Genomic DNA, 11471 nt, shown 5'->3' with positions numbered 1-11471 from the left:
TAAAGCTTGTGGAATTGTTTGTTATTTCTTAATTACAAAAATGCCTCCAGACTTTTTGAATTTGTAAGTTCATTTTTATTGAATAATCACAGTCATTTGTTAAATGCCTAGAGAGAAAATACTGCTTGGGCTTGAATAATATGTAATGCAAAATATCTTTGCAAGGGATTTCTTGCACACTTCCATTTAATTTATGTCATGCAATGGAAGAGGCTAGACTAACATTTAGACATAGTCGGAGGAGTGAACCCATTAAACAGAAGACTTTGTTCAGTGCAAACTCTTGGGCTGTACACAGGGCTCTCTGATCTGATGTCTGCAGTTAAATGAGTTCGGAAAGCGGCCTGTAATTATACCACCAGAGAACAGGGTGTAAAGTGCTTTGGGGATAGGGTCTGAATTTAAACATGTAAGGAGTGGGCTCTCTGGATCAGACGGTCTGTGAGCAGGGAGTTTGGCCGCACTGCGTCTCTCTCTGTCAGCATGCATCTAGGGACAAAACACAACAGCGCCTGCTTCCTTAGAAAGTGTCCAAGAAAATCCCTGCAGGACAACACTGCTGTCTAAATCAGGCATTTTACAAATATTTACATGCACTTCATTTTATGTGCAACCTGTGTAGAACAGGTGGGAGTTTGAAATTTGGAAGAATTTCGATTTATGAGCATTGCATGCTAATGAAATGCAATATGTAAATTTCTGTTTGAAACTGAATTACACACAAATACCTGGCATCCGTGGACAGCACATCAATTGACATGACAGTTTATCTTTAATGGAAACCCTGTGGCCTTGTATAGCAGTTTTACTGATTACTATATGAAAATGTGCTGCCAACTGTGCACTTTCAATCTGTTGTGTGCCTTTGTTCAAAACCGGTTCACTGAATGATTTTTTTCTTTATTTTGCAAGGTATTTGGCCATGGCTTCTGATGTATTATTCTATTCAGTTAACAAAAGTTGTTTATCAGCCTGGAAAGACATCTGTGTTTATAACACAGATTAGTAGATAGCGACAAGAAGAAAAAAATATGAACCAGGAAATTCTAAAAGGGTCGTACTAATTAAAACAAATCTTAAATATTTTAAAATGCTCCATATCTTCTAGATTCTGCCAGGGGAATGAAACCTTAACATGCTTACAATGGAAGTTAACAGGGAAAATTATGCTAATGTGGCAATCGTCAGCTTGCATCCTACACTGTCTATAGAGCTTAAGCTGGAAACCTAACAACACCTTTAAAGTGCAGCATAAAAGCACAAAAGACAACAACTGAGCTATTTGAAAACCATTTTCCACTTAGAGGGTTAGAACACAACGTTTACCTGGCAAATCGTTGGTGTTCTTTGTCTCCCGACTTCATGGCAGCATGAATAAGGAGCTGATGGAAAACATCTCTCTGCAGAGAAACAAATAAGGAGGTTGTTTATAGTGGAAACACTGCTTATCTAATACATATTCCAGTGAAGCGGAGAAAGACCTGTGCGTCACTGCCCCCTATCTCTACGAAGCGGTCTCTGATGGGTTTAAGCAGCTCCACGGCCTGGTTGTAGTTTCCCTGGTCATACTCCAGGAGAGCCTGACACATGGGCAGCCCCACACGCTCAGCTATCTGGAACTGATGGTTTTCTGCTGGGTCTCTGAGGGAGGAAAACAGAGACATATGACTAATGCTAAAATGGACATTTCTGTCATCACTTATTCATTCGTATGTCACTCCATATACAAGAAATATGACTTTTTTTGTTTTTGTTTACCAGCCCCTGGCCACTATATGTTTTAGTAGATAAGGAAAACATTACTCATAACATCTTATTTTGTGTTATACAAAGTAAGAAAATCATATTGTTTCAGAAGATTTTTTCCTTGTTCAGACCTGGGGCCTCATTTATAAAATGTTATGTGGAATCCGTCCAACATTTGATATTACGATAATTTCTCAAAGTATGTACTTGAGGTTCAGAGAACGAACGTATGCACAAAAAAAAAAACACACAAAAAAAAAACACGTGCGTACACCCTATTCCAGAAGTAAACATTTATAAATCGCAAATAAGAGTGAAATTGTGTGCAGCTGAATGGTTTCAGATCTCCACCTTGTAAATGCCGTCTAATTGATGTCATTGACATATAAAAAAGCACCAGTCAACGGCCAAATGCTTCAGAAAGGTGCCCGGCAGGAATGGCTTAGATTTCCAAATAACTGCAGTAACCCGACTCTCTGCCACAAGGAAAAGTGTGTAGGTCTTCTTCTTGGCACTTTTCCACGTCAAAGACTGTTTTGATAAATATGAACGTTGGCAAGGATTTTAGCGTACGCACACTCTAAGATCAAATCTGTGCGTACACTAAAATCCACGCCATGGTTCATATTTATAAAAACAGTCTTTGACGTGGAAAAGTGCTTAGCACTACGTCAGGGTCTAAGAAAGGTTTTATAAATGAAGCTCCAGGGGTTTTCAAACTGGGGGACTGCAAGAGATTTAACCACAAAAGGTTAAAGATAAGACAAAAAAGAAGAAAAAGTATTATTACTATTATTATGTAAAAGGTTAATTTACAGATTTATTTAGAAATGATATACATATTAATACTGTTTCATTCGGCTTTATAAAAACTGTTCAGATAGCCATCAATTACAAAGTACAAAGTTGTGTTTTGTTTGTTGTGGTTTTATCCATCTAACACCAGTCTAATGGTGAGTAGAAAAAAATAGTGTCAACAAAATATTTTCCAGATAATATTTAACACATACTTGTAATATTTTAGATTTTTCACAGTGTAAATCTATGCGGCACATGAAAGAATATAATTCCCTTTTATATTTTAGGTGGTCTGTGGAATCAAAAAGTTTGAAAATGCCTGGTTTAGACAACCAATTCGGCTAGGTTGTGTGTATGTAAAATTGTTACTTAAAGCCTAAAGAACATAAGTGGATAACGAAAAACATTCTGCTCGTTGAGAAAACACTGCTTTCTTTGAACAGATGCTGTGCTGAAAATACAGCTCCCAGAGGATTCCTCTCCCTCATGTTATCTTATAAAACACAGCATGCTGACAAGAAATGTATTTTTGTGCTTGGATTTACTTTCAATACACTTTGTGTTCCTTCTGTACAACCTTTACCGGACGTTTGTTTTGGCCGTAATGAGAAATCAGAATAAATATGCATGCAGCGCATCAGCCTTGAGGATGCCAGTCTTCCCCAGAGCAGGGACATTTATAAGAAATCCCATACAGAGCCTGAAGACACGCTACATTTGTCCACAACTCAGCCTCCACAAACTCCCATCCGTGAGCAGAACCTGGCTGTAATGTAATCTCTTGAGTGGGTTGTGTAATGCGTGTGGCTCACTTAGCTAGTTCCTGCAGACTCTCCAGCAGGCGCTGAGTGGTGGCGCTCTCCTTACTTCCCAGGGAAACCATGAGGAAGTGCAGGTCATTGAAAAGTAATGTGTGGTCCTCTGTATGTGGCTGGGTCACCTGCAGCACCTCTCTGTAGCGGTCCTTCACGCTCACACCTGCCGAGAAAACATATTTTATACACGCAAAGTTTATACAAACAACATGCCTCTTATTCATTAATCAAACATATCCAATTACACATCCCACTATCCCAGCTCATCTGTGTTTCTGAACCATGCCTACCGGCAGCTACACCAGCCAGAAAGCAAAGGGACGCTTCACTGGCAGCTGCCGGCACCCCTCCAGCCGGTGCCTTCCGGTCATGCTAGACTTCACAATCCAATTCACTTTCATTCATTCGATGTGTATACGGGAGAGCTAAAGTTCATGAACTCTGTCCTGTGAATTAGCATTGTACAAAAACATTTGAGCTCATAAGATCAATTCATAGAAGACATGAACTTAGTTAAAAGTGACTTGGTTTGCAGGGTTTCAAGTAATCTTGTAAACTTGCACGCTTTAGAATGGACTTCAGAGGCTACTATATTAATAACACAAATTAATATAATACTTTTTCTAAACAAACATGATTACCTACTATAATCATGTTTGATTTACTAAACAAGGCAAAATAGCGGGATACTGCAATACTGTAAATTTGCATTTGGGAGTGGACATTCTGCGGATAATCTACTGACAACGTGAAAATTAAAGAACACAGACAGCAATGTCAAGTGCAAAATGCTTTAGAACATGCTTTTTTATTTATTAAATAAATGGCACAAATACCAGTAAATTGATTTCCACAAACCTTAGTAAATTAAGTTGCATAATTTATTTAAATACTCTCCTCCCATTAATGTTGTGTCTCTAAGGAAAACTCCTACAAATTCTATAAAGGTCAGCCGCAAAATGTGTCCACTTTTCATCGCTAATTTTTCAATAAATGTCTTTAGTAAACCCTGATGGTAGTTTTATAATGCCAAAAATGGTTTTCACTGGTGCAAACTGGTCCTATGTGACTAGTTAATATTTCTGTAAAGCTGCTTTAAAATGTAAACTGTGAAAAGCATTCTAAAAGCTGACTATACTGTACTGTAGTTTCAGCAAAGACTTTAAATATATCCTTGAAAAGAGATCATGATGTCTTCAACTGTGCCAATAAATGGGCTAAATAAAATGGAGCAGGAGCAGGTTTTTTGTAACCTTAGTAATTTTTTAAACCAAAGGTTGACCTCCTTTATTACTTCCATTTGTCTTCTCTGTGGAATGTCACAAGTCCTCGAGTCCCAGAGGGTAAAACTGAACTTCATAGATTGCAATGTACCGTAAACATCTCCTCCTGTTACTATGTTACAAAAGTAAACATACAGAGAAACAGGTTTCGTCACTTGACTGCACAAATAATTTTCTTAATCAGTATTTGTCTTGTTTGCCCATAATCTTAAAACGTGAAATTGTGTAATACAATACAACTTTTTCAGTTTTCAGAGAATATATCACTATTGTTTAAAAAAAAATGGGTAATAGTTTTATTTCTAAAATTATTCATCGGCATTCATAGAATAATTTATTCATCGGAAATAAGAGTATTTTATATTCATATTTTCATATTATATATATAAAATATGAAAATATGAATATATGAATATAAAATACTCTTATTTCCGAGGTTCAGAAACTTGCCTAACACCAGTCTTCACATGATCACATGATCACATGATGCCAAGCACGATCTTCACACCACATCAGGGCTTTTCAACACAACAGATTCGCGTTATATTCCAGTGCAGATTTCAGACAAAACCTGCCTTGATTAAACTGTTAAAAGCAAATGTGTTGCATCTGGCTGTTTAGATGAAAAACAGAAATGTTTTTCTACTCCTCTACTCCTGCTCAGAGATGGTGAGGTTTTATTGTTTTCAATATGTATTTTAAGACTTAATGACATCTCACCCTCCAGCTCTAGCCTGTAGAGCAATGAACAAGCATCAACGGTGTCCAGCATGGCTCCAGACTTCACACAGCGCAGAGAAACCTGGAGAAAGGTTTTAAATGTCCCATGACCAGTCATTTCTATTCCACATCTAGGTAACAATTCGTCATAACTTTCATTATCATTGTCACATTATACAGTATAATAAGTTGTATAATGTATAATGACAGATCATGAAACTAATTCATATACACCATATGCTCCTCTCTAATCAACCGGTTTGACAATTTCAGCTACGTCCATTACCTACAGGTGCATAAAATCAAGCATATAGCTGTGCAATCATCAACATTTTAAGTACAATTGGGTGTATTTATTCTGTTTTTGCATGGTTGGCACAAAGAGAGGCCCAAAACTAAATGTTTTACTAGAAGAACTTGAATGACATGGACAAAGACCAGACCGGAACACCACTGGGATGAATTTAAAGGGGTCATGATATGCATTTCTGCCTTCCCAGAATTGTGGAAAATGATATAAAAGCAAAGGGGAGACCCAAAAGATTTTACTATATAAAGAATGATCGTTTATTAAATTAATGCATTAACTCTAATTTTAGTTTGATGGCTTTCAATATTCTAATTTCTATATACTGATGGTCTGTTGACAGTGTGTACCTGCAGTAAGTGAATGAATGATTTATATACTGTATATTGAAGAGAGTGTAGTCTAAAGATGTTGCCCTGAAAACAACTTGGCTTGACACCCATATGCTCCTGTCTAAATCAATTCAACTTTCTTCTTAAATCCGTCACATTCCATATGGAACACAAGACAGGATTTACACTTCTCCCCTGGTGTGACTAATTACATTCACCACATGTCTACATGATTTAAGTACTGTGGCAGTACCACAGTTGGTATCAGATGGAAATATCTTGGATATATACTGAATATTTTACCATATTCACGCACCATGATATTTACATGGTACTCCAAAGCACTTTAAAGAATACCATGATACATTTTAGAAAAAAACAAACATGGTATTGCAATGCAAACCACAGTAGTTCCATGTCACTTCTTAAATGCATTGTCAAAGAGTGTCATAAGCACAGTAGTGAACTGACCTGCTCATCAAAAATATTCAAAGCTGCTTCATAATTCCCCTGTGGAAGAAAGAAAAAGAAAAAAAAAATCCATGAAAGACACATGGATAAAAGTAACTTGTGTTCTTTTTGTAGTGGATGTAATGTTGCCTCTCTTTTTCTTACCTTCTCAATGTGATATAGAGCCCAGTGCCAGTAATTATGGCACGCCAACATGTCGGACACCTTTAAGGGAGAAATAAGAAATCATATGTATATATGTATTATACTATACACAATGTGCTGCACATGTTTTATACAATCTTTCTGAAACTGACTATCCAGTCTTTCTCTGTAGAGGCCATGAACTTTAACCCCTTGTCCACCTCTGCCTTCATCTCATGGACATGAGCCACAGCATGGACACTCCAACCGTCCTGAGGAGTCAAAGCCAGGCCCTGCAGAAATATTACATTATAATAATGGTGCTTTACGTTAATAAGAAATTATGGGGGGAAAAAAACAGCATTTTATATAGCATAAATATAGTTCAATTTTTTTTATTTAAATATTAAGTTATTAAGTAATTAATAAAATAAAACAAATTCTGTGTGGGGAACTATAAAATATTAAATATCCAGTACACTGGACATGTGGACGTTATTTGATTCATGACATCTGATATTATTCTGTTTATTTTCACCAGTTTTGCAAGACAAGCACAACACATTTAGTGTGTCTGCTGCATTAAAAACCGGTTTATCACATAAATATTTAAATTATAATTAATAATGCATGTTTAATAGACTAATTAGTGATTTTTTTATATTATAGTACCATTGGAAAGTAGTGAGCAATACTAATGAATGACATTAATTAAATATGCAATTAAAAAAATACTACCTCTTTTGCCATTTTTTCAGCTTCGTCATAGAAACGAGTCTCAAGAAGCCCAAAGGAATACATCCCTTTAAGATAACTGGAAAACACATCCAATGAAAACATTTACTTAGAATAAATTATTTAAACATTTAAAGGGATAGTTCACCAAAAAATAAAAAAATCTGTCATAATTTACTCACCCTCACGTTTTTCCAAGCATGTATGAGTGTCTTTATTCAGCTGAACACAAAAGATGATATTTTGATGAATATGGGTAACCAAACAGTTGTGGGGCACCACCACTGACTTCCATTGTATTTTTTTCCCCTCCATACTATGGAAATCAATGGGGTCCCACAACTGTTTGATTACCCATAGTCTTCAAAATATCTTCTTTTGGGTTCAGCAGAAGAAAACGATTCATACAAGTTTCATACAAGAAAAACTTGAGGGTGAGTAAATGATGACACAACTTTCCCTTTAATCTGATTCATTTAATTTCAGGACACTTCTTTCTAAAATAGCTTTTGTCATGTGGACCAAGTTGGGTTTTGAAAGATATCTTAGATATGAAAAACTGAACTTGGTAAAATGACAAATAAAATTAAATAATTATAAAAAAATATATATAAAAAAGAAGATTTCAGTAAAAAAAAGATTAAGCAAAAATGAGATTTTAATTCTTTAAAATAATTATTTTACGACCACATGGTAAAATGATTTTAAGCCAGCATTCAGATTGGCATCGGTGGAGCATGAGCACCTGCCTGTACAATGGCATATGTGGTTTCCAATGGGGCAGCACTCTGGCCACCGAGTCCCTCATCTGAATCTGTTCACCCAGGTAGAAGAATCCATCATGGGCTAACTTCAGTGCCAACATGTCTGTGGGGTGATCAGCCAGAATACCCTCCCAAACCTCACAGGCCTTGTGCAGGGCTCTGAAACACACCATTCAATGTACTTCAGTCATAAAAAAAAAAAAAAAATAATCATTTTACATTTACATAGTACAGCATTGTTATTTTAGTATTATTTATCTACTATTATAGTATTTAGCTTGAGTAATTTGACTTTTTTTTCTTCTTATATTTACTGTACATCTCAGATTTACTGCAATTATCAAAAACAATTTTAGTTAGTGATAACAACTGTATTACAGCCATTGGTATTTTGAGAGGATCCTTTTCAGATGAGAATTTTTATTTTGTTTTATCAGTTAATATTTACTAAATGTATGTCACCTCTGAACCCTCTTTTAAAAGTGATCTTTTCACAGAATTCTAGTGGTTTGACTAGGCAATTCATTAGAGCTGAGAACAGAAATGATTGGGAAACTTCTCTAAAAAGGCTGCTTTATTCAAGAACTTTAATCAAGCTAAAACTTAGTTTCATATGACAGTCACACTCTTTACAGCCCAAGGATACAGTAGGGGAACATGAATCTTAAAAGAACAAATTCATAACTGCTTGTTGGCCAAAGGCAACATTGCTTAAAATTAACCAAAAAAAAAAAAACTTTTTAGAGTGTGAAACATTCGTAATGTCATCGGATGAATCTTCTCATGCAGCTCTTAGTCCATTTCATGTGAACTCACCCTTTAGAGAAGAGCTCCATGGCTTTCACATGGTTTCTCTCTCTGGACGTGAGCTCTTGACAGTTCGCCAGCTCCACAGTCTTCCTCACAGCGCTGGCCAATCTCTCATCCCGCAGGACTGAACTTCCTGTGCCCACCAACTCCAGCCCAGTAGAGATCATATGACCCATAACTGCAGCACAGTGGACACACTAATGAGGACTTGTCATGGATGGAATGTATAAACCTGAAGGGGTTTATCTTGCGATAATGACCAGCTGATTGCACATTATCACACTTATTACACAGTTACTTACCAAATAAATGAATAGACATTATTGATTTTGAGATAAAATTATATAATGTGAGAAGATGTGGAAGATTGTTTCCGCCATTGAATAAAAATGTAACTGCAACATTTTCTCTCACATTACTGGCTTTTTTTCTCACAATAGAAATTATATATATATATATATGCAAATCCTACTTAACAACTAGTTTGTCTCACAATTTTGAGAAAAAAGTCAGAACGGCGAAGACATAAAGTGCAATTCTGACTTTATTTCTCACAATTCCAGGTTTATAATTAGTAATTCTTACTTTTTTTCTCAGAATTAAGAGTTTATATCTCACAATTTGGACTTTATAACTCACAATTTCGAGTTTATATCTCGCAATTCTGAGAGAAAAAAAATCAGATTTTATTTCTCGCAATTCCAAAACTCACAATTCTTTCTTTTCTTTGCTCACAATTGCGAGTTTATATCTCACAATTCTGACTTCTTTTCTTGCAATTCCGAGTTTAGGTATAAACTCAGATTTGCAAGATATAAACTCGGAATTTTTCGATATAAAGACAGAATTGTGAGATAAAAAGTTGCAATTATCTTTTTTATTTTTGGTGGCGGAAACAAGCTTCCATTGTAGACAGACAATGTGGAGTGATATATATATAAAAAAAGTGACAGCAGAATACAATAATAAGAACAATAAAGCCAATAAAGAACCAAGTATTCCAGAAGACATTTAAAACAACCTTTTTTACATTGACGTGTTTATCAAGACAGACTACAATGCTCAGTGTTGCAATCACGTACCAAAGTCCGGGTCTGCAGCTTTGACAGCTGTAATACAGCCTTCTATTCCTCCCAGTGTCTCATCATTGCGCCAGGTCACATACTGATTATTAACAGAGACATTAACATTCAGGTTAGTTATATGCAGAAGAAAAAAACACATAGTTATTAAAATCTGTGTATTTTGATGCATGTAGGCTACCTGAGACAGTATAGCATCATATAGTTTACAGGCCTCATTGCTGCTAGTGGACAGCATCAGACCCTCTGATTTCCATGCCTAACACATGCACAACAGAGAATAAGGAGTGTAACTGAGATTTGATGGCCAAGTAAGATTGCTTGAATTAGTTTTGTGCCACCAATGCAATATTAAATACAATATCTAATGGAATATACTTTGCAGAACAAGGAGAATTGAATCTGTTATGAAATAGAAACTGCTGATGACAAAGTGCAAACTGAAGCCTATTTTCACTGTCAATGCAGTCCTTACAGCGTTCTGTTGTTTTGTTTTTGTATTAGTTACATTGTGTCGTTTAAGTGTTGTTTACAAAGGTTTGTCCTGCCTGTAACGTGCACTGCAGGTGATAATATAACATTCCGTTCTACTGTTGAGTTGTTTAATGAAGCAAACTCAAACAAACTAAACCTTAATCCCAAGGTCAAAAGGTTTACACTTTTATAGAGACATTTCTCAAGAGAGATTTAGAGTTCGCCATTGCGTTTTTATTTCGAGAACCCCATAAAAAGTTACCTACTCAAAATAACTCGAGAAACCCTTATGCACTATATTGAAAACAAGTTTCTAACTTACCTTGCAATCTCTGAAACTAACGGCGTTCATTCTCACAGGCGCTAGTTTCTAACAAGTGATGACGATTCAGGGACCTTTGGAGTCGGGTCTTATGATGCATCGGTTGAACCGGTTCACAAAACCAGTTTGAATGATTTGTTCACAAATCGTTTCTTGGTTAACTTAATCAAACAATTAACTGATTTATTGAATCAAGAGCCCTTTTTCGAACACGGCCGACTCGCAATGTTATCAATATTTTTAGCCAAGTCACGCATTGTTCTATTAAATCGCATTTAACAGCGACAAACTGAACTGGGACATATTCGACAACAAGACCCCTTACTAATTAAATTATCTGTAAGGTTTTACTAGAACATTTAGAACGCCATGCCATGATGTCAGGAAATACGTGATGACGTACAAGAATGCAGTGAATCATTTTTTGAACCAGCTCATTACAACGAACCGTTCAAAGGAACCGATTCACGGAAATGAGTATTTCCCTTTCCATTGTGTCTGTCTGAAAAGTAAAAGTAAAAGTTTACATAGAGGCGGCAGTGCAAAATCAGGAGTGGGTTGTTGTGCTGCATAAAGCTAAAGAACATATGCACGTGCCCTGCTTACAAATGTCAAGATTTACTAGTTTCCCATTTATATGTATTTCTTGTTGTGCATTTTTAAAATCTGAAGATAATTTCTTAATGCAT

The 11471-nt window shown here is 36.0% G+C and overlaps 1 protein-coding gene across 1 annotated transcript; it reads right to left on the bottom strand.

Annotated features, from left to right (window-relative positions):
- Window positions 1–52: 52 nt before the first annotated feature.
- On the bottom strand, window positions 53–11169 carry ttc38 (tetratricopeptide repeat domain 38). The gene is made up of 14 exons (XM_082181825.1): window positions 10783–11169; window positions 10168–10245; window positions 9987–10068; window positions 8911–9082; window positions 8080–8253; window positions 7334–7409; window positions 6769–6888; window positions 6617–6676; window positions 6473–6511; window positions 5363–5444; window positions 3357–3522; window positions 1482–1641; window positions 1327–1400; window positions 53–489 (listed from the first exon to the last, which is right to left on the bottom strand). Exons 1-14 carry the CDS (start codon window positions 10810–10812, stop codon window positions 402–404), a joined length of 1401 nt encoding a protein of 466 aa, XP_082037951.1. The 5' UTR covers window positions 10813–11169; the 3' UTR covers window positions 53–401.
- Window positions 11170–11471: the final 302 nt, after the last annotated feature.

Source organism: Leuciscus leuciscus (assembly GCF_965113295.1).
Source record: "Leuciscus leuciscus genome assembly, chromosome: 10".
NCBI lineage: Eukaryota > Metazoa > Chordata > Actinopteri > Cypriniformes > Leuciscidae > Leuciscus > Leuciscus leuciscus.
This window is presented reverse-complemented; position numbering and strand designations above follow the sequence as displayed.

What these genes read in the sequence shown, in the direction of transcription:
- ttc38 (XM_082181825.1), bottom strand. Translation starts at nt 10,812, where the DNA reads ATGAACGCCGTTAGTTTCAGAGATTGCAAG. An exon ending in CTGAAAAAATGGCAAAAGAG is followed by an intron (nt 6,889 to 7,333) that starts GTAGTATTTTTT and finishes ATATTTCTGCAG; the next exon opens with GGCCTGGCTTTGACTCCTCA. An exon ending in TAGGGGGCAGTGACGCACAG is followed by an intron (nt 1,401 to 1,481) that starts GTCTTTCTCCGC and finishes GTTTCTCTGCAG; the next exon opens with AGAGATGTTTTCCATCAGCT.